General features: G+C 48.4%; 1 protein-coding gene across 1 annotated transcript in view; it reads right to left on the bottom strand.

Annotated features, from left to right (window-relative positions):
* The window catches only part of LOC122365134 (fibrillin-1-like), a 248,808-nt gene that overhangs the window by 35,429 nt on the left and 187,595 nt on the right, over positions 1-25,784 (bottom strand). Inside the window, exon 22 of the mRNA XM_043336109.1 lies at positions 9,047-9,146. Coding sequence (XP_043192044.1) covers positions 9,047-9,146 — 100 coding nt within the window. The remainder of the gene's footprint in view (positions 1-9,046; positions 9,147-25,784) is intronic.

Here is a 25,784-nt window from a genome sequence, read left to right as displayed (position 1 = left end):
ATAACTTGTTTTGGGCTTCTCATATTTTTTTCTTGGCTTAGCAGGTTGAGTGTAAAACAAGTTTAAGATGAAATATTTACATGTTGAGATTACATGAGTGCATAGATCTTATAAAAGCTATTTCAAAGTAGGTACTATAGTCATGTGCATTGGCGAAGCCAGGAATCAGTGAAAGGGGGGGGGGGGCATGGTGATCGAGGGAGCGACTATTTCCCTTGAGAGGGGTGCCATTGTCAGCTAATGATATGGGCGTCAGCCGTCAGTCTAAAATGTATCGTCATGTTCATGCATGTTTACTAGGTGTTGCAAACCACGAGCATAAGAGCCAGGTTTCGCTGATTTAAAAAATAAAAATAAAATCCAATTAATGCAATTTGCAGCGCGGTGTTTTTTTTTTTGTCAACAAACCTTGATCTTGATGAATATTTAGCACGAGATAGGAAACGAGCTCAGGCTACGGACATCTTATTCTCAAAATACGCATCCATTCGAACTCGAAACGGTAAAATATACGTTGATCGACAGGCACAATCCTTATTTTTTAAATATACAGGTTCACTCACTGATCCAAAGTGACCTGACCTGTGGGCTGCAGCCTGTGGTCAACCTGTGGCCGTGCTTGAATCTCGGACCGCACGTATGTATGATTCGCGCTGCGACTTATTGCCTAAATTGGAATCAAAGGAAATACTTGAACATATAAGACCATGAGATCCACCATGAGATGATCCCAAATAGTCATACCAGCACCGACTGCAGTCAGAAGCGACCGAACGCTGACATACGTTCTGGATTTTTTCTCTCCACAAATCACCTTTACAATGCGATGTTTAGTGCGCGCAACCCCTACTTGTGTACATGCATGACTGCATGAGTGCCAGATGGGTGAGACTGTCCCATATACGAGTAGTGGCACGAAGGTAAAGGATGTCTTCGGCCGACGTAGTATAGGACATGACCTTTCCTGATGTGACGGTGCATGATCGACTTTGGATAAGTGTAGAGGCTTCATGCAGCGTACTTCTGTATTCAGCGGCGATGGCGACAGTGTCACAGTCACAGCCCGACTCCCTGTCCGGCCGAGCCCACCCCAGCGTCTGGCACGGGCGGTCACGTGACCGGCCGGTCACGTGACCGGTCGCGGCCAATCGGGCCGCGCCCTCGACGGGTCAGCTACGGTTACATGCACCACAATAAGCGCTATAGAAACCTGCTGATCTCACCGAACATTCGCCTTGCGTAATCTCCAGACAAAATATCTACATTGAGGGTCAGGTCAATTTTGCGACCTCTCAATTACCTATTAGTTAACCCGCGCCGTGCTGGTGGCCTGTGTTTTCCGTGTCATGCTGGGGGGGGGGGGGGCGTTTTCACGCCCCCCTCTAACTCGGCTCCCGGGCCATGTAGCGACACGCAGTAAGCGGCAATCGAAAGAACGTCAAAAATAATGACTGAAGCACTTCGTTCAATTTTTAGTTCAGGTCACCAGAGGTTACCAGAGGTCAGCAAAGATCAAATTTAGTCCATTTCAACAACTTAAGAACTGCCCATAGGCGTAGGAACCGGGGGGGGGGGGGGCAGGCGTAGGAGCAGGTGGGCAAGTGCCCACCCACTTTTTGAGGTGGGGGGGGGCAACCATGTGTTTTGCCCCCCACTTTTTACTCGAGGCCCTCCCGTCTCGAGTTGAGAGGACGTCGTCACCTTCCAGAATAAACAAACTCGGTAAAAATAAGTTCCACGAATCCCCACGCACGGACTCCAAGGGACCCTAGTGGGTCCAAGGAGGCCCTCTATCCATACTTGTCAGCGGAGGCCTCTGAGACTTATGGCCTGAGGGGCCCTAGTGGATCTGAGGAGGCCCCAATATCCACACTGGTCGGGGAGGCCCCTGGCACTGGCAGTCTGGGAGGCCCCTAGTCCCTACCCTCACTAGTCAGAGGAGGCCCCTCCATCCTCAAAAGTCAGAAGAGGCCCCTGAGACTGATGGTCCGGGAGGCCCCTCCATCTACACTGTAGTCAGAGGAGACCCCTGAGACTGATGGTCTGAGAGGCCCTTATAATCACACCAGGGCCCAGGCAGAGGAAGCCCATGAGACTGATAAACTGAGAGGCCCTTCTATTCATACTGACCACAGGAGGTCCCTGAGGCTTGTGGTCTGGGAGGTCCCTCTATCCACACTAGTCAGAAGAGTCACCTGAGACTGATGACCTGTGAAGCCCTTATATTCACACTAGGCAGAGGAGGCCCCTGAGACTGATGGTCTGAGAGGCCCTCATATTCACACCAGGCAGAAGAGGCCCCTGAGACTGATGGGCTGTGAGGCCCTTCTGTTCATACTGGCCACAGGAGGCCCCTGAAGCCGGTGGTCTGGGAGGGCCCTCTATCCACACTAGTCAGAAGAGGCCCCTGAGACTGATGGTCAGAGAGGCTCTTATATTCATACTGGCCACAGGAGGCCCCTGAAACTGGTGGCCATAGAGGTCCTATAGTGAATCTGAGGAGGCCCCTCTATCCACACTGTTTTTAAGGAGGTCCCCGAGACTGATGGTCTGAGAGGCCCTTTTATTTATACTGGCCACAAAAGCCCCCTGAGATTAATGGTCTGAGAGGCTCTTCTATTTATACTAACCAGTGGAGGCCCCTGGGATTGATGGTCTAACAGGGCCTTCTATTTATACTAGCCAGAGGAGGCCCATGAGACTGATGGTCTGAGAGGCATTTCTTTTCATACTGGCCAGAGGAGGCACCTGAGACTGGTGGTTTGAGAGGCCCTACTATTCATAATCGGCAGAGGAGGTCCCTGAAATTGAGGGTCTGAGAGCCCCTCCTATTCATAAGTTGCCAAGAGACGACCCTGAAATTAATGATCTGAGAGGCTCTTCTGTTTATACTAGCCAGAGCAAGCCGCTGAGGTTGGTGATCTGAGAGGCCCTTCTATCAATACTTGCCAAAGGAGGCCCCTGAGACTGATGGTGGCCAGAATAGGCCTCCGAGACTGATGGTCTGAGAGGCCCTTCTATTCAAACTAGGCAGAGGAGGCGCCTGAGAATAATAGCCCGAAGAGCCATGTGGCGGCAACTGGCCGTTGAAAAAAAAAAACTCTGGCCATATTCCGGCTTGTTAGGGCCCCACAGAGCTCATGAGAGCACCTCAAGGGCTCCTAAGTAGACACGCTTATCTCCATAAGGGTGCCACGCCGGCTTCTGAAGGCTCCTTGTAGGCATCTAAGGGCCCTTTCCGGCCTCTAACGGCTCCACCCGCCCGTGATGGCTCCACACCAGTGTTTATGAGCACCACACACCGGCGCCTTTGAGGGTCATACCAGTGTCTCTTAACCCGCGCCCCACTGGGGTCTGCGTGTTCCGTGCTTCTATCCTCAGGATACTGAAATCCTTCTCCTCCACGCCGCAACCCCCCTCCGGGCTGGACAGGCAACTTTATCACATGCGGGCTGCTCCCTTGGAGCGGCACCGCTGCTCCTGAGGGAGCGCACCCCGTAGTCGGGTGCAGTGAGTGCCTTGGGGCTGAGTGGCCTGTCCTCTGGATGGACTCAGCCCCGGCGACTCACTAGGGTGCCTGCCCAGACCAATGTCTCCCCCTAATTCCTATCATCCTTCCGGCTCTGCAATGGTCTTGTCAGACCGAAAGGGCCTAACCCAACAAAACAAAAACAAAAACAAAAAGGGGTCTGCGTATAACACGCCCTACTGGGGGGGGGGGCTATGAATAGCCCCCCCTCCTAACTCCGAAACTACTGGGCTGATCGTCAAAATTCAAACGGCGTCTGATAGCCCCGGAAAAACTGTCGAACGAAACCTAATTTCATTGACCTCGAGGTCACCGATGACGTCACAGGTCAGGTCAAAGTAAAAATTATTAGCATTTTGGCTTGTTCACGTTTTGGGCTCTGGCCGCCGTCTTACAAGTCAGATCAGGCTCATTTTTGGATCACACACTCGGAAACAGATGCTCTAGTTACCCTGAGGGTACCAAACTTGTACTTTGATTTTCAGGTCAAGGTCAGGTCATCACAGGTCACGAAAATATTATATCATGCGTCGGTCACGTGACACATGTTTTATGGTCCATTTAGGTCAGAGATTTCGAATTTGATGTCGTTTGTGTCATTCGAGGTCATTTTTAATCGAATTTAGCTTATGTTAGGTCACTTTCAGGTCAAAAAAGGTCAAATTTTGAAGTTAAAATTTTTCAACAAAAAAGGTGTCTATTGGATGCAGTTTGAGCTCAGGAACACGATGGTGCTATTTATACGATGTCAAATACGTGCTGACATATTGATTTGAAAAATTAATAATTGTGAATTTTTTTGCAATAATGCGTAAAACTTTTTGAAGATATTTAGCTAAAACTTGCTAGAGTTAGTCATAATAATGCGTTCTATCACATATATTCCGGTTTTTTCGAAAAGTCAAAAAAAAAATTGAAAAAAGTAAAAATATAAATTTTGGATATTATTATATTAAATTTTTCAAAAATTTCAAAATTTCGAAAATCCGACATAGCAGTTTGATAGCGCAGTTTATTTTGAGTCCTCTCATGCAAAGAAATTGGATCTAGCTTAAAAACTGAGCTCTTGGGAGCGATTGCCGTGGTTCAATGTTTTGCGTCGAAATCGGCCGAACATGACGTCACTCTGACGTCATTTCCGGCTGACCTATAGTAGGTACGAAGTTCATATTTTGACACAAGGTGTCAAATTGATGCAGCCTAAGTTACTGAAAGTTTGGCGTCGATACGTCAAGCGGTTTGGAAGTTATTGCAGAAAAACGGGAGGGGGGCTATAAATAGCCCCCAGTGGGGCGCGGGTTAAGGCCCTACATCGGTGGCTCTGGGGGCCCCACACCGGCGCCTCAATGGGCCACACACCTATGCATCTCAAGGCTCTATAGGTGCATCAGAAGGACCCACACCGACACCTCTGAGGGCCCCACACCAGTATCTCTGAGCTCTGAAGGCCCCACACCGGTGACTCTGAGGACTCACCGGCGCCTTTTGTCGTAGTTTTTTACGCTCTTTCAGAACGCCGCCTACCGCGTGTCTCAACGTGGGCCACAAGCTGAGTTAAAAGTGGGTGTTCAAACACCCCCAGCAGGTCCAATTAAAAAACGCGTACGCTGGGGGCGGCACCGCACTGCTAGGGGGGGGGGGGGCGGTATCGCAATAATGGGCTACACTGCGCTGAGGGACACCACTTGCAATTTGTATTGAGGGGTGGCATTGTATAGTCGGTCAAATATGTATCTTTCCCGGCCGCCAAGTGGCGCTACGGTCTGGATTCGATAGTTGGCTGAGCCCACACCCCAGCTGCCCTGGCGGCTCTGGCGGCCCTGTGACGTCACGCGCGGGGGGCGGAGCTACACAGCGGCCGGCTGGAGAGTGACCGCAGACCAGCACTGGACGGCCTCGCCGCCGGGCGCTCCGGCGGGTCTGGCCGGGAGAGGCGAGCAAGCGGATGCGTTAGGAATCTAACGAATGTGAGGGCAGCGCGATGGTCTAATGATGGCTGTGCTTTCATGCGCCGTGTAAATTGTAGACTGAGTGCTATGAGCTATCAAAGGATTATCTGGTGTTTCAACAGGGGTCGCTGACCTAAAAATTAAGATGGTTGCTCTTGATACGATCGAATGCTTGGTGATATGATGCTTAGCGCAAGAGAAATATTTAATCGAATTATGACCGGTTATTTTTTGATAAAGCAAAAACTTTTTTCATTTTTTTTTTTTTGGCATTAACGGGAAAGCGTTAAGCCATATCTACTGAAAATCTTAACCTGCGCCGGGCCGGGGGGGGGGGCGATTTGCGCCCCCCCAGGTTTTTCGCAGATAGCCGAAAAACGGCGGCGTGCAGCGCCACCAAATTTTGCATACCTGTTTTTCCATCTATTGCGCATACTGTGTGCGAATTTTGACCTTACATGACTTAAGGTCAGGTCAACAGGTCGGTTTGAGTGACCTAACGTCACAAAAAGTTTGAACTTGCACCAAAGCTACAACTGTTGATATGCAGATGCAGTGATACGGCATCTCAAACCTAGAGCGACTACACTCAAGTTCAAGCTAACGGTCTCCACTCTCCAATTCAGATACCTATCGAAACCTTTCCGCGACCCGGTGCTGTGGCTCAATCAGTGGGCCAGCTGGCCGCAGACCATACCCGCAGGGCATGAACCTTTGACCATATTAGGTCAACACGCCGTGGCCCCAGCCCGCTCGCCAGGTCCGCGCTCATTGGCCGACGCGGCAACCGCACAACCTGTCCCCTCCCCTCCGTAGTACTCGCAGCGGCCGGCGGATTCAGCCAAGTTACCGACCTGCCCAGCGTGGGGAGGGCCGGCCGGGAAAGATACATATTTGACCGACTATACGGTGAAGAGGCGGCGTCGCATTTGAAGCGGTGGCATCGCAACGAGGGGTGGCACTAACGAAGCTGCCTTATAAGAAACGCTTGGCACATCCTAGCCCAACTCGGCGCCGCCTGACTGCTGCATCTTGAAAAGGGCCCTTGGTGTCGATGAGAAAGCCCCATTGTAAAATAATTATCTAGCGTTAGTGGTTTCAGAGGGGCGCCATCGATCTAGGATGGGGCGGGGCGACTGAAGTCTCCGTTCAGATGGGCGTCAGTGACTACTGGAGGGCGTCAACGACCTCGGATAGGGCGAATGTGATCTTCAGAAGAGCACCGGGTGCTCTAGAGGGGTGCAATGCTTGGATGGGGTCACTGCTGGCTTCAGTAGGGCGTCGGACGCTCTGGAGGGGCGCCATTGATCTCGGATGGTCCGACTGTTATTTTCAGAGGGGCACCAGTGGTTTCAGAGCGGGCTCCATTGATCTAGGATGGGCCGACTGAAGCCTTAATTCAGGTGGGCGCCAGTGGCTCTTGAGGGGCGCCAGCGACCTCGGATTGATGGGGCGACTGTGATCTTTAGAAGGGCGTTGAGGGGCGGCATTGGGCATGGATGGGGTCACTGTTGTCTTCAGCAGGACGCCGGACGATCTGGAGGGGCGCATTGAGCCTGGGTGGGGCGACTGTACACGACTGTATGTAGTTTCAAGGGGCGTTGTCTCGGATGGGGCGAATGTGATTTTCAGAGGGGTGCCGGGTACTTTAGAAGGGCGCTATTGGTTTCAGAGGGTTGCCATCGATCTTAAGATGGGGCAGCTTAAATTTCCGTTTAGGTGGGCGCCAGTGACTTTTGAGGGGCGCCAGTGACTTTAAAGGGGCGCCAGTGACCTCGGATGAGGACGACTGTGATCTTCAGAAGCGCGCCGGACGCTCTGGAGGGGGCGCCATTGGGCTTGAATGGGGCGGCTTTAGTCTCAAGCGGGACGACTTCAGTCCCAAGGGGGGGCTAGTGGCTCTTGAGGGCGCTATTGATCTCTGATAGGGCGACTGTGATCTTGAGAAGAATGCGGGTGCTATAGAGGGGCGCCAGTGGTTTCAGGGGGCGCCATTAATCTTGGATGAGGCTGATTGGGGCAGCTGTGAGCTTCAGAGGGGCGCCGGGTGCTCTAGAGGGGCGCCATCAAGCTTTAATGGGCCACTGTTCGGAATATTCCGGTTTTCTGAGGGGCGCCCTTTAACAGTGGGGGGCTCAGGCCCTATTTGGGGTACCCTGGAGAGCATTGGGGTGTCCAGGCGGCAGGTACCCCCAAAGAGATATTGAGTTCGATCCCTGCCTGTACCTCACTTTTTAATTCATGTTCCCTCTGTAAAACGGCATCAGCCTAGTCGGCACTAATTGGGGCGCCATCTGGGCGGCTGGGTGGAAGGGGGGGGGGGGCATGGCCCCCTGTGTACGCCACTGATCATGTCTCAACCACCTTGAAGTGCCCGTTTTACGCGTCATTGTCTGTATGTCTATAGTAGTGATGTCAATTACAGAAAGTCAGGATACCGATACCAAACCAAGTACCAACCAAAACCATGGAAAATACCGAAACCGAACCAAGTTGGGAATACCAGGAAATTACCATTTTTTTACCAAATTTACAGCCTCTTACACATTACTGAGCATTCACAATACCAACAAAATACCAAAAGCATTAGGATTGAAATACCAAATACCAAGTTGGTATCGGTTTGGTATCGGTATACCAAAAAGTTGGTATCCGATTGATATCTCTAACCTATAGTCTGTATATGCATGCATGCAATGTGCTGGTCCCTGCTACATCCCTTGTCAATTGACTTGCAATGGTGATAAGCCACCGTGCTGTGGACTTATTGCTAATAAATGAAGCTGATGTATCGTGTCAGACATTGTGATATTTATTCACTTTCGATGATAACACAAAAGCAAATATTCTAAATAGCCAGACGTTTCGGCCTCAGGGTGCCTTCGTCAGTGACAATACCGAGATACTAATACATTAATAAATTAATCAATATAATCTTTTACACTTTCAAAATACACATGACCTGGACATTTTTCAACCATTCTGCACATGAGACTCGAGATTATAAAAACTAAATATACATTTTTGACACGTTCAACTTTTAAAGCATGACCTTTCGATAAGATGATAATTGATATGCTACACTTCTTTTTCTCTTATACAATAACAATAACAGTTATGCCCGACATTGTGCTGTGTATGTTTGTATAAGAGAAAAAGAAGTGTAGCATATCAATTATCATCTTATCGAAAGGTCATGCTTTAAAAGTTGAACGTGTCAAAAATGTATATTTAGTTTTTATAATCTCGAGTCTCATGTGCAGAATGGTTGAAAAATGTCCAGGTCATGTGTATTTTGAAAGTGTAAAAGATTATATTGATTAATTTATTAATGTATTAGTATCTCGGTATTGTCACTGACGAAGGCACCCTGAGGCCGAAACGTCTGGCTATTTAGAATATTTGCTTTTGTGTTATCATTGAAAGTGAATAAATATCAAAATGAAGCTGAATCTGAGTCTAAATCATTTTCCTGCCACCCGTTGTCGAGGCGACGCGGCTGACGGAACCTCCGGGCTGCAGACTCGGGCCGCTCTGACACGCAGAGAAGGCCAAACCAGTCACCTACCGACACAGATCCTGGGATTTTGTCCCTGTTTGTAGCCTTCCGAGCAGCGGCACATGTACGAGCCGGGGATGTTGACGCACCGGCTGCTGCCGCCGCACACCTGCCAATGACGTCAAACCAGGCATCGATCAGACCAAGGCCCTAAAACATAGTTTGGGCGAAGTTTTCTACCAAAAAATTACTAGAATAGCGCATGAGTCCAAGCTATTTCTGTTGTTTCCTCACAAATATGTCGCAAAAAACTATTCTGTAATACCCGAAGGTTGTTTCTTCATTAGACAAACACTATTCTTTAGAATTGTGTTTTTCTATTGAAAAACAAACTGAGGGTGTTTCCATTTCGGGATAGGATTCGTGTTTGGTGCAGCGAATTGGGGCACCTTGCACCGTTTGCACACGAACCGATAGATTTTGATTAAATTTTCAGGGCAGCTGCCCCCACAGATTATCTATCACGAAACCCCCTCAGCTAAGAATATAATTATTTTTCTTGCACGTGGCACGTGCACGTGTTTTAGGCCCATAGGCTTCAACATTAGGTGGATTTTCGGCATCGCATTTCTCGCAGACGGGTGCTTGTAATGCGATGGGCTTCTATGTGCTGGGTGGCCGCCCCGGCATCTACCATGAGCCGGCGGCGCTGTTTCGGGCAGCTTCGGGAAGGGGGTGCAAATTGCACGTGCAGCCGCCATTGGTTTAACGTTACGAAATGGGCCAAAACGGGTTTTTCGATTTGCTCAAAATCGGCGCGATAGATTTTCTTTGTTTTTTGAGTACCGGTAGTCGGTCAGTAGGTTCGTTCGTCAATGTCAATCGCTTGTAATATAATTAACTTCTTTGCACGTGGCACGCGCACAAATTTTCAAGTCTTAAGTCAATGGGATTTCTTGAAAAAATTACTTAAATCGATTTTGTTCAAAATTTCCACGCTAGATGTTAAAAATGTTTCAGTATGATATGCACCCACATGTCGCCTACCAGGTGGCATAGGCCATATATGGGGCGATTGAAATGCACGTGCACGCCCCGCACTTGTTTGAGGGGACCACCTCCGTGAAAATTTGACCACTGCTGGTATGATGGCCTGTGCCGCGCAAACAATGAGTGCCAGCGGAACCAATCGAGGTCAGTCGTCAAGGGGATGCTCTAGGATAGTTTTACACCTCATCACGTGGTGCACGTGTTTTCGCACGTGCGCCACGTGGGTGTAGCATTTTGGGATAGGTAGCCATTGGTGCATAATTATGCTCAGGTGATAACCTCACTGCATGGGTTTGAGCCAGAGTTCCAAGTCGGTTGCGATAATGACCATTGGTGTTGGGTCTACTGCGTGTCAAACACGTGGCCGCCCGGGGTTCTCCATTCCGGAGATATTGTGACCGATAGTGAGGTAAGCCCTAATTTAAAGATTGGCCAAGTTTGATCGGCCGCTGGGAGACAATGGTGGCGCACCCGAAAGTCTACCCATGGGCACTGACGACCCCTTTCATCTGGTACAAAAGGATGGTCGCTTTATGTCTTTAGGCCACACGTGGCACGTGGCACCCCACCTCGAGTGACCATGTGCACTCTCAATGTAAGGCGTTTTGGCCATAACTTTGCCATTTATGGGCCGATTTCGACGAAAATTGCAACATTGATGCATTAAAATGACCTGTGCCACAAACGGCGCTACGATTACAACAAACTCATGTGCGTCGTTTTTGTCTCTAGTACGCCACTTGCTACAGTGGCTAAGGTCGAGGAATATTACGCGTATTTATTTCAACGGGCCGATTTCGTCGAAACTTGCAACGGTATTGCACGAAACTAGGCAGCGACACATATGAAGCGAGACAAAAATAGGCTGTTGTGCGCAATTTTTGTCTTAAGTGCGCCATTAACTGCCTAAAGTGGCTAAAACTTTAGAATCTCATCATTTTCATGCATTAATAAATTACTGTGAGGTATGCATGTAACGTCTCGCGCCACTTTGGTCTTAATTGCGTTAGCGTTTCGGGCGTGTGATTTGCGCGTTTTGCGGTGTTTGCGTTTTGCGGCGGGCGGGTGTTTTGTGTTTTTTTTGCAGTGTTTGTTTGACGGCGGGCGGACGGGCGATGCGGGCGTTTTTTGCGTCTTTTTCGGTGTTAAGTTTTTTCGGTTTCCGGCGGCCTGGCGCTTTTTGCGGTGTTTGCGTTTGGCAGCGGGCGGGCGATTTTTTAGGCGTTTTCGGTTGGTGTTTAGCGTGCGTGCGATGCGGGCGGTTTATTTTTTTGCGGCGTTTTTTGCGTTTTTTGCGGCTTGTGGTGGTCGTGCGATTTTTTCGACGTTTGCTTTGGCGTTTCGGACGTGCGTTTTGCGCGTTTTGTGGTGTTTGCGCTTTGCGGCGGGCGGGCGGGCGTTTTGTGTTTGGCGGCGGGCGTGCGGGCGATGCGGGCGGTTTTCTTTTTTTGCGTCGTTTGCAGTGTTCAATTTGTTGGCGGTTGGCGGCGGTTGGGCGCTTTTAAGGCGTTTTCGGTTGGCGGTTAGCGTGCGTGCGATGCGGGCGGTTTTATTTTTTGCGGCGTTTTTGCGTTTTTTTTTGCGGTTTGCGGCGGGCGGGCATTTATTTGTGTTTTTTTCTTCTTGCGACATTTGCGTTGGCGTTTCCGGCGTGCGTTTTGCGGTGTTTGCGTTTTGCGGCGGGCGGGCGTTTTTTTACAATTCAAAGTCCCAACCTTCGGGCCGCAGCGCTGCTCGAAAAGCGCTGCCCTCGATAACTTAGTGTTTCAAAGTTAGGCAACCAATTGCTATAAATTCAATAAGCAAACGTACGTACATTTTTTATATAAAAGCCTAGCTTATTAAGTCCAACTCTAAAACTCCAACTCCAACTGTAGTTGAAAAATCAAGTAGCTACTAAATTTTCCAGATGTGACACATACTCGAAGGTTGTTTCTTCATTAGACAAACACTATTCTTTAGAATTGTGTTTTTCTATTGAAAAACAAACTGAGGGTGTTTCCATTTCGGGATAGGATTCGTGTTTGGTGCAGCGAATTGGGGCACCTTGCACCGTTTGCACACGAACCGATAGATTTTGATTAAATTTTCAGGGCAGCTGCCCCCGCAGATTATCTACCACGAAACATCCTCAGCTAAGAATATAATTATTTTTCTTGCACGTGGCACGTGCACGTGTTTTAGGCCCATAGGCTTCAACATTAGGTGGATTTTCGGCATCGCATTTCTCGCAGACGGGTGCTTGTAATGCGATGGGCTTCTATGGGCTGGGTGGCCGCCCCGGCATCTACCATGAGCCGGCGGCGCCGTTTCGGGCAGCTCGGGAAGGGGGTGCAAATTGCACGTGCAGCCGCCATTGGTTTAACGTTACGAAATGGGCCAAAACGGTTTTTCTCGATTTGCTTAAAATCGGCTCGATAGATTTTCTTTGTTTTTGGAGTGCCGGTAGTCGGGCATGGGGTGCGTTCGCCAATGTTGATCGCTTGAAATATAATTAACTTTTTTGCACGTGGCACGCGCCCAAATTTTCACGTGTTAAGTCAATGGGATTTCTTGAAAAATTACTAAAATCGATTTTGCTCAAAATTCCCACGTTAGATTTTGAAAATGTTACAGTATGATATGCATCCACATGTCGCCTACCACGTGGCATAGGCCACATATGGGGCGATTGAAATGCACGTGCACGCCCCGCACTTGTTTGAGTGGACCACCCCCGTGAAAAAAATTGACCACTGCTGGTATGATGGCCTGTGCCGCGCAAACAATGCGTGTCAGCGGCACCAATCGAGGGCAGACGTCAAGGGGATGCTCCAGGCTAGTTGCACACCTCATCACGTGGTGCACGTGTTTTCGCACGTGCGCCACGTGGGTGTAGCATTTTGGGGTAGGTAGCCATTGGTGCATAATTACGCTCAGGTGATAACCTCAATGCATGGGTTTGAGCCAGAGTTCCAAGTCGGTTGCGACAATGACCAATGGTGTTGGGTCTACCTCGTGTCAAACACGTGGCCGCCCGGGGTTCTCCATTCCGGAGATATTGTGACCGATAGTGAGGTAAGCCCTAATTCAAAGATTGGCCAAGTTTGATCGGCCGCTGGGAGGCAATGGTGGCGCACCCGAAAGTCTACCCATGGGCACTGACGACCCCTTTCATATGGTACAAAAGGGTGGTCGCTATAAGTCTTTAGGCCACACGTGGCACGTGGCACCCCACCTCGAGTGACCACGTGCACTCTCAATGTAAGTCGTTTTGGCCATAACTTTGCTATTTATGGGCCGATTTCGACGAAACTTGCAACATTGATGCATTAAAATGACCTGCGCCGAATACGGCGCTACGAATACAACAAACTCATGTGCGTCCTTTTTGTCTCTAATGCGCCACTTTAGCTACAGTGGCTAAAGTTGAGGAATATTACGCGTATATATTTCGACGGGCCGACTTCGTCGAAACTTGTAACGGTGGTGCACAAAACTAGGCTGCGCCACATACGAGGCGAGGCACAAAATATGCTGTTGTGCGCCATTTTTGTCTCTACTGCGCCATTAAGTGCCTAAAGAGGCTAGAATTAAGGAATCTTTAATCAGTTTCATGTATTAATAAATCACTGTGAGGTACGCTACGCACTACGCATATACATACATGTAACCCCTCGCGTCACTTTGGTCTTAATTGCATTGGTGTTTCGGGCGTGCGTTTTGCGCTTTTTGCGGTGTTCGCGTTTTGCGGCGGGCGGGCGTTTTTTTGCGCTGTTTGTGCTTAGCGGCGGGCGGGCGCCTTTTGTTGCGGTTTTTGCGCCCTTTTCGATGTTAAGTTTGTTTTCTGTTTGCGGCGGCCGGGCGTTTTTTTGCGGTGTTTGCGTTTGGTAGCGGCCGGGTGATTTTTAGGCGTTTTCGGTTGGTGGTTAGCGTGCGTGCGATGCGGGCGTTTATTTTTTGCGGCGTTTTTGCGTTTTTTGCGGTTTGCGGTGGTTGGGCGATTTTTCGACGTTTGCGTTGGCGTTTCGGGCGTGCGTTTTGCGCGTTTTGCGGTGTTTGCGTTTTGCGGCGGGCGGGCGTTTTGTGCTTTTTGCAGTGTTTGTATTTGGCGGCGGGCGGGCGGGCGATGCGGTCGGTTTTCTTTTTTGCGTCGTTTGCGGTGTTCAATTTGTTTGCGGTTGGCGGTGGTTGGGCGCTGCGTTTTCGGTTGGCGGTTAGCGTGCGTGCGATGCGGGCGGTTTTATTTTTTTGCGGCGTTTTTGCGTTTTTTTTGCGGTTGGCGGCGGGCGGGCGTTTATTTTTTGCGACATTTGCGTTTGCGTTTCGGGCGTGCGTTTTGCGGTGTTTGCGGTTTGCGGCGGGCGGGCGTTTTTTCACAATTCAAGTCCCAACCTTCGGGCCGCAGCGCTACTCGAAAAGCGCTGCCCTCAAGTATTGCGCACTTCAGACAATACGTTGCTAAGGCGTTGTTAAGGACTCTTTTGCATGTTTTGCTGCTGGGTTTTTGTTATGAAGTGAGGGACGTGAGATGGACAGGGTCTTTGAATAATTTTTTTCTTCTGGTATTTCCAGGGCCGTCTCAATTATTTAACTTGACACACCTTTCTTGCTTTGTTATCCAAGGCTTTTTAGATAGATATATAGATGGATAAAGATGGATAGATAGATAGATAGATAGATAGATAGTATAATTAACCCTCGCCGGCCGAGGGGGGGGGCGGGTGCCGCCCCCCATACGTTTTTTTCACGATAGCTCCAAACACGCTGGCGATAAAGCTGAAACTTGGCATACCTGACCTTTGATTCAAGCCGGATCTTTTAACACCAACCGCATTTTCGGGTCAGGTAAGGTCACTGACCTATGACGTCATAAGTGAACCTCTGCACGGTCTTCAGATGTCGCAACTTCGTAACGCCCTCACTGCCAGAGGAGACGTCACAGGGAAATGAAACTTACAGGATCTAGTATCCATTATAAGTCTCACAACTTGTATATCTCGGATTTTACCTAAAGGTCATATGAGGTCAGGTCATTTTTGTGACCTCACCATTATAAGTCAAAGGGGAAAAATGAAAACTGCTATTCTGGCGCCGGGGACGATCTCTAACTATCTCAAGCACACAGAATCGTGATTTGATGCACTCCTTGCGAGGTTAGATGCGTCACTTTTGCAATGTTGACCTTGCGTGACGTCATTTATGACGTCATCAAGGTCATATTCGTTTTTCGTCAATAACTCTTGATCAAATTGAGCTAGCGAGTCGCTAAAGCCACCGATGGACTCAGGAAGACCTGCTGAATCGAATGATATGCGACATGACCTCTTTCGACCAACTTCGTGACCTGGGGGTGCTGACCTGACCTTGACCTGAGGTCTACACCCTAAGTTGACCTGGCCCGAACAAAAAGTATATCATTCGACGCGCCTGAGCGAGGCAAATACGATGCTGCCAAAATCGCGGCTCTGCGGCCAGTTTTTGCGAAGTTATTCACCAAAAACTGAACCGTACCTTGGGGCACTTGACCTGACCTCAGAGGTCACCGGTTGACCTAGGACCTTAAAATCGGGTACCAATCTCTCCGTCTCGTAACGGCGCACACGCTTGTTTTTTTCCGTGACGCGCTAGCTCCACCAGGGGCGAAACGGCGAGGGGGGGGGGCGTACCCACCCCTCCCCCTCGGCCGGCGCGTATGTAGAAAACCAATAGGTCCGGCGAGGGTTAAGACCCTCCATGGCATGGATTATATAGCGTCTAAGTCAGTACAAAAGTGGTGATTAACCCGCGCCCCGTTGGGCTCTGCCGAGCAACGCGCCCTGTTGGGGGGGGGGGGGCAATTTGCCCCCCTAAGATCTCGAGAACCACGCAACCTAGCGACAAGCGGCAAACGGTGTTGGATAGCCCTATCAGGGAGCTACCTTGTGACCCAATTTTATTGACCTAGGTCAAACCGATGACGTCACAGGTCAGGTCAAAGGTTGAATTTTCACCGTTTACAGGCATTTCAAGAAATGCGTTGTATTATCGAGTAAAATGCATTTCATTGAAAATCATCGATGGGGAAATGTTCTTCAAACACATATTTTGCTATTTGAGGTCACTGATACCAGGTCAGGTCACAGAGGTCAGGTCACTGGGGGGTTACAATATGAAAGTGTCGTGTAATACATGTTTTATGGTCCATTTTACATGACAAATGCGATTATGTGGGTCAGGCTGAGGCAGCCTTTGGGGCCAGCTTAGGTCACGTTTTGGTCAAGGTCAGGTCAAGGTCAGGTCAAGGTCAGGTCAAGGTCAGGTCAGGTCAGGTCAAGGTCAGGTCAAGGTCAGGTCAAGGTCAGGTCAAATTAGGTCAAATTTCAAAGTTGATATTTTTGCATAAAATGGGTATCGATTCATGCAGCTCGTCACGAGGAGTTCAATGGTGGTCTTTGTTTTGCCCTACGTGGTCTAGAATCGCTAAAAATTGAGTTCAAAAATTTGACGTCATCATTTTTGAAGTTTTTTCGCTATAACTTGGCCAAAAAACGAGATATCGATCTGAAATTTGGTATGTATATAGAAGAGCGCAGGGACTATCACATATATTCCGGTTTTTCGAAATTCGGAAAATTTTTGGATAAAAAAATAATTTTTTGAATTTCTGGAGGTCAAAAACCCAAAATTTTGAAAATCCGAGATAGCAGGTTTGTAGCGCCGCTTTTTGTCTACTAGACCATATAAAGAACTTTGAAACTGCTTGGGAACTGTAGATTTGGTGAGCGTTTCTAGATTGCATATTTTTTGCTCATTTTTGCTCGAACATGATCTCAGTTTGACCTCAATAACTCCTGACCTAAGGTGACCTAAGCCTTGAAATTTGGTGTGAAGGTTCAAATCGATGCCCGGGAAGGTACTGAAAATTTGGCGGCGCTGCGCGCCGCCGTTTTCTTGCTATTCAGGACAGGGCCTCGTCTAAGGAATTTTCACTGGGGGGGCAGAGACTGAAGGACCCAAACCTAGGGTACCCCCAAATCCTGTTTTCTCACCTGATTTAGGCCACTTGTTTTTCGTCACAGCCCTGAGACCATTTTTTTTAACAAAAAAAAAAACAAAAAAACAAAAAAAGAGCCATGCTCGTATAGGGGGGGGGGGGGGTCGAACGGACCCCCCGGTTTTTCACGAATAACTCACGTAAAAGCGGCTGACCGCGACGAAACTTTCAGTACCCTCGCGTTAGTCAATTTTACACCCTCTGAAAATGTCATGACCCTGACCGTAATGACCTTTGACCTGTGACTTCTTTTCGAGACCATATTTGGCCGGAATCACGATTCGGCGTATGTCGGCTCGCATTAGCCGCGCGTTTGCAGTCTTTTCGTGGTTTCAAGCGTTCAAACATGGAATATGATATTGCTCCCATGCATTAGGGTAGGCGTCAAGGTCACCGCGAGGTCAGGTCAGGTCATTGGCTTTTGATGACTTCGGTTCACTTTTTCGAGTTTTACATGATTCTAATTTCTAGGCCAGTTTGTGGAGCTGAATTCGAATTTAGCAACCATTTGAACATTTACGAAGTAGTTTTGGTGCCTTCGTGACATGTTACGAAGCTGTCAGAGCCAGAGGCGGTTGCCACCTACTACGAATAACCGGCAAAACCCTTACTGGTTGACCTGACCTGACCCGACCTGGCCTAAATGCATGAAGACATTATCTGTGATAATTAACTAACATGATATTCGTGATCAGCACCCCGAAAAAACTTAACAGCCACCCTTTACCACGTTGTAACAGGTCCCGCGATTTTCCCGACTTTAGGGTCATAGACCTGACCTGGAAGGTCAACCGAAAGGCCTTAAAATGAGGCATCATCGGCTTCCTCTCGTGACGGGAAACACGGTGGTTTTCTCTGCAAAGCTCTAGCTCGATCAGGGGCGAAACGGCAGGGGGCAAGGTCCAACGCCCCCCCCCCCTATACGTTCGCGGCTGGAAAAACACCAATACGGGCGAGAGTTAAGATTAATGTGTTACCCCCTCACATTGCCCCACCAGACAGTGCTAAACATATTTATCCGTGTTGGGCCGTGGGCGTTTGATTGAGTGGGAGGGGGGGGGGGGCGGGGCACAAACACGAGTTGGGTCACTGGCAGCTGCCAATTGACAATTTGCTACATGAATCACAGTAGCAAAATCACAGAATCACAGTGGGTACTCAGCTCTATAAATCACAAAACTCTGGCTTTTCCCGTAATCATGGAGTATGAACAGTTTTTGAACAAATAATTTAACGTTTCTCGTTAAATCCGTATAAGACTCCTAACAAAAACGCATTGCAGAGAAGGTAATTTTGTGAGAAGTTCACGTTTTGACTGGGGGGGGGGGGCAAATGTTGGCCACTGGGGGGGGGGGCAATCCGCTCGACTGGGGAGGCAATTGCCCCCCCAGTTAACATGTTAGACGAGGCCCTGATTCAGGAAAAAACACAGGGGGGCCAAATTGGCCACCCTAACGGGGCGAGGGTTTAAACACAACAATACACTTCGTGTGATAAAAGGCGATAAATGAGACAGTAAAAAAAGGCCGTTACTATAAAATCGCACCCAATCTAGGTGAGCTCCAGCTACATCGTAGCATTCAGAGCCTTCACCGCACGGTAGAGGAAACTGCGCTTGGCAAACTCAGTCCGTACTCGGGGTAGCTCAGCCTGCCCGCTCTCACAGGCGCGTGTGCGGCGAGAGGACACATCGGATCGCGCCAACACTCGGCGGCGCAGCATCTCAGGAGCGTCGGGGCAGGTGATGAGACATGGTAGCAATGTCACGTCCAGTTATCATCCCCTCGATACTCGGCCACCCTAGCTCGCGCAGCGATGGCGTGACGTGTCCGTCCATGTCTGCCGAGGCCGGTCACAATGCGGACACCAAAGTTGATGGCCTTTGGGTTGCGTTACACCCTCCCCACACTGTAAAACAATAACGAATGTGGGGAAAAATGAGACACTATCAAGAGTTGCCCGACACACTTTGGTAGTTACTAGTTTGTGCCTATTACGCGCAAGACTCACTAGCACGCAGAAGCACCGTTGTACGACTGAGCTAATGTTGCATCTCCAAGACAAGTGTTGATCAATGACGACACCCAGGACTTTGACACTATCTTTGTAAAAAAAAAATACATCGCCGCCGAAGTGAACGGGAAAGTACGAAAGGATTGTCCGACGGGAAGATCTCAAAATCAAGGGGGGGGGGGGAGAAACTACCCCGGCCACCCCGGCCGTGGCCGGGGTAACTTTCAGCTTACCCCGGCGCGGCCGGGGTAACTTTTTCCTCTTCTGTAAATCCTACAAGCTGTATCTACATGAGAGAAAAGAAAAACCAAGTACCACCTATGAAAGTGTCCTTTTTATCTACCTTTCAAACTTTCTATTTTGATTTTGAAGCTTCTACTCACCAGTAAATCGCCTTTTGGGCGAAGAACGACCAAGCGAGATAGTGAGCCCTGCACGTGCGCAAGGGCGAAAGGGTACTTCCAACGGGCTTGTGCAAAGCACCCTTCTAACCGATCGCTAGCGGTGTGCCAAATTTGAACGCAATCGGCCCAGCCGTTCCTAAGATCTGGAAGCGGCATTCTGCACGTGCGCACGTGCAAACGGGGTCCAAACTGACTTTTGCACGGCACCCTACTAACCGGTCCGCAATCGTGTACCGAATTTGAGCGCAATCCGCCCAGCCATTCTCGAGATCTGGAAAAGCCCCCTGCACGTGCGCACGTGCAGTAGCACCCTAACCGCAACACATGGGAATGCATTGCCTGGTGGGTGCCTACCTGTATGCCAAGTTTCAGCGAAATCGCCCCAGTAATTACCGAGTTATTGAAATGGGAACAAATTTGGCACCTCTTCTTTTTGCATTTTGCACGCGCACTGGGGGTCCCTCACATAGATCAAGAATATCCGACCTTTGGTAGAAGGGATGCAGCTACCCTACAAAAATTACTGCAAGACAATCGCCCAAGCGGCTGGTGAGATATGGGCCTCTCAAAATCACTACTTTTGCAAAACAGCTTGAACACCCTTGACTTTTCACGTGGCACGTGCCACGACGGTCACTGAGATGTAGCAAAAGTAGTCAATTACGGGGTAGAAGGAATGGGGCTACCCAGCGAAAAAGACCGCAGGCCAATCGGTCCAGCGGTTGCTGAGATATAAGCCTCTCAAAAGCGCTACAGGTCGGGCCGGGCCGGGCCCGCTCATACTGAGAACTTTCCGTTATATTGAAAAGACTCACTTCGCTCGCTGCGCTCGCTCGCTCGTAAAAACTTTTTCATTACAGTTCGTTTTTTTTTTTTCAAAAGGACGCTGGCTCCAAGTTCCTTATCGAAGCTCTCACGTGAGTTTTGGCAGCTTCAGCGTCTGGCCAAGAATTTCTTACCGAAAAAATATTCGATTTCAAATTGTGCACGGTAAGTACCCGGAAATTGTGTCTTGAAAAATTAGGATACTATGATGACGTCACTGGTGGCAGCAGGAACCCAATGTCGGATGTCCGACCGATGGGACAAAGTTTCGACGAATTTGGGGGAAACTTCGTTTTTCACTGTTGCCGAGGTTATAATCGAGTAAGCGGTTTCGTCCATGATAGTTATACGTTACATTGCAATATAAGTTCGACAGCATGACGTCACCACTGTTCTCATACCTGGTTCCAAAATGCACGTATGGAAATTATTGGGAATACTTCACATGTTAAAATAAGGCGACGTTCGAGTTTCTCAGGTTCAGTTTTTCTCGTTTTGCTCGCTAAAACGCGTGCTTTTACGAAAAACGTACTTGGAGCCAGAGCCCTTTTGAAAAAAAAAGAACTTATAAGGAGTCCGACAAGCCTGATCAAACAGAATTAAATGCAAATCAAGGGCCGTTACCGTAAGACGGCACTAAAATAATAACATTGCAAGGCAGATCTAGGGTAATATCAGTGATACAGTAGAGCATCAAGAGAGAGAGGGCTACTGAAGCTCAAGGCTCCCCCAATTTAACCCAGTAGCGGCGGAACACCTTCAATTAACCCGCGCCCCAGTGGCGGTCTCAGCCAACTTCGCCCTAGTGGAGAGGGGGGGGGGGGTATACCTATGTTACCACCCACCTCTAACTAAACAACTAAGAGGGCTAGAAAGACGCAGTAAAAAGCAGTCGATAGCTCTTGATGCGTAAGTTTGAAAGTATTTCAGTCAAAGTTTCATCTTAGAGCAATATTGGGGTCACCAGAGGTCATCAAAGGTCAAAATTTGCGAATTGTCATTATATTTTTCAGAAAACATGCCATTATCTCAGGAACTATGATAGCTAGAAAAAAGCTTGGAAAAGCAATCGATAGCTTTTGATAAGTTCATTATCAATAATGACCTCAGGTCAGTGGTCTAGCCTCCAGAGGGCAAAAACTCCAAAAATAGCTGTTTTTACGAAAAGTGATTTTCGACAATAACTTTTGACTGAAAAACGCCACGACATTTCTATTGCCAGAATCGTGTTCCTCTCGCCAAGACGCGTCGAATAAATTATAATTTGACCTTGAAAGTCAACTTGAAAATTTGACCTAAGGTCAAGGTCATGACCTGACCGGAAAAGGTCATGTTGCATATCAATCGATGCGTCTCGGCAAAACAAACACAATGAGGCCATCCCCAGCGTTCTATCTCTTTCCAATCGAGAGTTATTGGCAAAAAGCTGTTTGTAGCCTCAAATGACCTCGGATGACCTCTCTAGAGGCTACTAGCAAAAAAGACACCTTGGTCGTCACGGGTGGTCCAAATAACTTTGATTCTGAAATATTAGGACTGTTCCAATGCGTACACACGGATCTAGAGGCATTTTCGTTTTTCTCCATCGACTTGCAAGGGAAAGGTCACGCCACTGACCTGACCTTAGGTCACGGATATAAAAAAATCCGAGATATACAAATTGTAGACGCCCATAACATCATGCAATCCACCAAGTTTAAAAGCTTTCTGACAAACACTGCAGGCTGGACATGATGCAAACTTTTTTAGGCTTGGTCAGTTAACTTGACCTGGTGACCTGACCTGACATGACCTGGGGTCAAAAATTTCACACATTGTCCAACATTGATGTGCAAAAAGCTACTTCAAGCGGCGCGGCGCTACGCGCCGCGGTTTTTTATTCACACGCAAAAAACGCGACAGGGTGGTAACATATGCCCCCCACTGGGGCGAAGGTTAAGGGGGGGCACTGCCGACTTTTCGTCCTATTCTTTGCATGCAACGCCTTTAGGGCTAATGTTAAAAGGGCAAAATCAAGGAGGGCACGGTGCCCCGGTGCCCCCCCCCCCCCGTTCCACCGCCTATGGCTTAACCCCCGCCCCGTAGGGCTACCGGCGGACCCTACCACCCGTAGGGGGAGGGGGCCGTTTCGGGCTCCCCCTAAGATCTCGGAAATTTACCGGCCGATTTTCAAAATTCAAACGGCGTTCGATAGCTCCACCCGGGAACTACCTTGTGACCAAATTTCATTGACCTAGGTCAAAATGATGACGTCACAGGTCAGGTCAAAGGTCGGCTTTTCACCGTTCACAGGCATTTCAAGAAATGTGTTCTGAAATCGAGTAAATTGGTAATTTATTGAAAACCATCGATGTTACATTGTTCGTCAAACATGTACTTTGCTATCTGAGGTCACTGATACCAGGTCAGGTCACAGCGAGGTCAGGTCACCGGGGGTCACAATATGAAAGTGTCGTGTGATAACATGTTTTATGGTCCATTTTACATGACAAATGCGATTATGTGGGTTAGGCAGCCTTTGGGGCCAGCCTAGGTCACGTTTTGGTGAAGGTCAGGTCAAGGCCAGGTCAAATTAGGTCAAATTTCAAAGTTGATATTTTTGCATAACATGGGTATCGATTCGATGCAGCTCGTCACGGGGAGTCTAATGGTGGTCTTTGTTTTGCTCTACAACGCCTAGAATTGCCAAAAATTGAGTTTGAAAACTTGACGTCATCTTTTTTGAACAGTTTTTCGCTATAACTTGGCCAAAAAACGAGGTATTGATCTGACATTCGGTATGTAGATAGAAGACGGTAGGTGCTATCACATATAATCCGGTTTTTTTCGAAACTCAAAAAACTTTTCGGATTTTTTGGCTAATATATCCAAATTTTTTTTTTGATTTTTGGGGATCAAAACTCAAAAATTTCAAAAATCCGATATAGCAGTTTTGTAGCCCTGTCAATTCTACACCTTTTATGTATTGATCATTTTTCTGTATCTTCAAAGCTGTAGGCCTGACAGGTCTTCTCGCTTCTTTTCTTTCTTCTTTCTAGGTCTTTTTTTCGGTCGAAAATGACAGAACATGACGTCATTTGTGGCCAACCTATCATAGCCTGTGGAAAAATTTTTGGTCACAATGTGTAAAATTGATGCCTGGAAGGGTCCTGAAAGTTTGGTGGCGATATCTCCAGCCAGGTCAAGGTCATGACGACTGGAAAAGGTCATGTTGCATATCAGTCGATCCGCAACGTCGAGCCGAACACATCTAAGGCGTTTTCAGCGCTCTAGCACGTCTCGATCAGAAGTTATTAGCGAAAAACTGTTAGATTCTGTTCGTGACCTGAGATAACCTCGGGGACATAACTAGGGGTCACAGTTGCATTTTCCGGTTCAGTGTGTCCATTTTACCTACATCTCGATGTTTGACAGTGTCTAGAATAGCGTTCGTGCAAAACAGACGCTTTTCAATTTTCTCCCATTGACTTACAATGGAGAGGTCGCAAAATTGACCTGACCTTAGGTCACCGATATCAAAATTCCGAGATAACCATTTTATAGATAATCTTGCTCTAATCAATCGCTGAAAGTTTCAGTGCAATCGATCAATCGGTGTAGCTATGACGAGCATTCTTATTTTTTTCTGAGGTGAGGTCACTTGGCGTGACCTGGGGACCTGACCTAAGGTGACCTGGGTCTGCAATTTTCACAACATGTACGGAAAAGATGCACGAACAGGCGTGCCAAAAACGGCGGCGGCCACCGTTTTTGAGATATCTGCGAAAAACCGCAGGGTGTGTGTGTGTGTGTGTGTTCAAACACACCCCGCCCCGGCCCGGCGCGGGTTAAATTGACCTTTTTTGACCAAACACGCATGGAAGAGTCGGTCCCGTTAAGCCAAAAATGCTCTCGCGGGCAAACTTGATGTTTGTCGCTAACTAAGCGGTTTTATTTAACCCGCGCACCGACGGGGGGGGCGGATATCCGCCCCCCCCCTGAGGTTTTTCGCGGATAGCGGGAAAACCGCGGCGCGTAGCGCCGCGAAATTTGGTATGACTATAACCTCATCAATTTTACACATGGTGTGCAAGTTTGAACCTCCTACCTTTTAAGGTCAGGTCACCAGGTCACTTTGAATGACCCAACCTCAAGTCACTTTTTTGCAATTTTGTCACCGTGCCAGAGCTACAGTAGATGTCGGAGGCCTTTGAAAGTCGCAGGATATTATTAGGTCATTAGTAGCTACAATTTGTTTATCTCGGAATTTTGATATCGGTGACCTAAGGTCAGGTCAATTTCGCGACCTCCCCATTATAAGTCAATGGGGGAAAAATCAACTCCCTGTTTTTACCACTAAAACGGGTCGGAATGGCCCCATATACCATACATGACTTTATATACGATCAACCTTCACTACCTTGAGCTCTGTTTTGCTGTTGGGCAGCTGTGAGGTCATGTGACGTCATCAAAGGTCACCAAAGGTTTTTGGCCAATAACTCCGTACAGGAACAAGATACAGACGCGTGGATGGTCTCATTGTGTTCAGCTCGTCAAGACGCATCGAATGATATACATGATGACCTCGAGGTCACGTGACCTGAGGTCAACCTTTGACCTTGACCTTTCGAGGTCAACATATATATCATTCGATGCGGATTGACGAGAGGATCACGATGATGCCCTTAGTTTGTTCCTATCTTGACTAATTCGAAAGTTATTCGAGAAAAACTCTCTCCAAATCTAGCGCCGCCATTTTGACTTTTTCGACCCTTGTGACGTCATCTTTGACCTGACCTGAAAATGACCTTAGTAAAAATTGTAGATCTTGGCCGTGCGTATCCGATGCCGTTTACCGCTTGTCGCTATCTTGCTTCGTTCTCGAGATCTCAGGGGGGGGCGGTCATCCGCCCCCCCCCCCGTCGGTGCGAAGTTGGCGCAGACCCCCGTCGGTGCGCGGGTTAAGTGCATTCATTTTGCAAGTTGATTAATTACACATAACACCCACATATTATGTTCGTTAGGAATAATATGCGTTTTCATCGAGCACGTCATTTCGGGCATCTTAAGACCGCCCCACACCGGACCTCGCATGCGGGTTGCGAGTCTGCGGGTTACGGGTTTCTTCAAAATTAAGTAATACAATATATGCGCTAAGTGACCCATACTACCATCTATACGTAAAAAGCGAGTCTGCATGTTTTTAGCTTGCGAGCCACCTTGCATCGTATTCCAAAAGTTAATTTTGAGTCAAGTTTTGATTTTCCTCGCTGCGAGATCTGCGAGTTTTGGTGTGTTTTGTTGAAGCCGAATTTTGGTTCATTGTGCTGTTATTGCGATAATATGCAATTTTCTGAGGGTGTACTGGCTTCACTGCATTCATGTAGTGACCATGAGAGAATGGTTTAATCACTCTATGAATGAATATTTTACCCGCGAATCCAAAACCCGCAGACTCGCAACCCGCATGCGAGCTCCAGTGTGGGGCGGCCTTTACCCGGTGGGTAGGTAAGACGCCCAC

Source organism: Amphibalanus amphitrite, unplaced genomic scaffold (genome assembly GCF_019059575.1).
Source record: "Amphibalanus amphitrite isolate SeventyFive unplaced genomic scaffold, NRLGWU_Aamphi_draft 000717F_arrow, whole genome shotgun sequence".
NCBI classification, from domain to species: Eukaryota; Metazoa; Arthropoda; class Thecostraca; order Balanomorpha; family Balanidae; genus Amphibalanus; species Amphibalanus amphitrite.
This window is presented reverse-complemented; position numbering and strand designations above follow the sequence as displayed.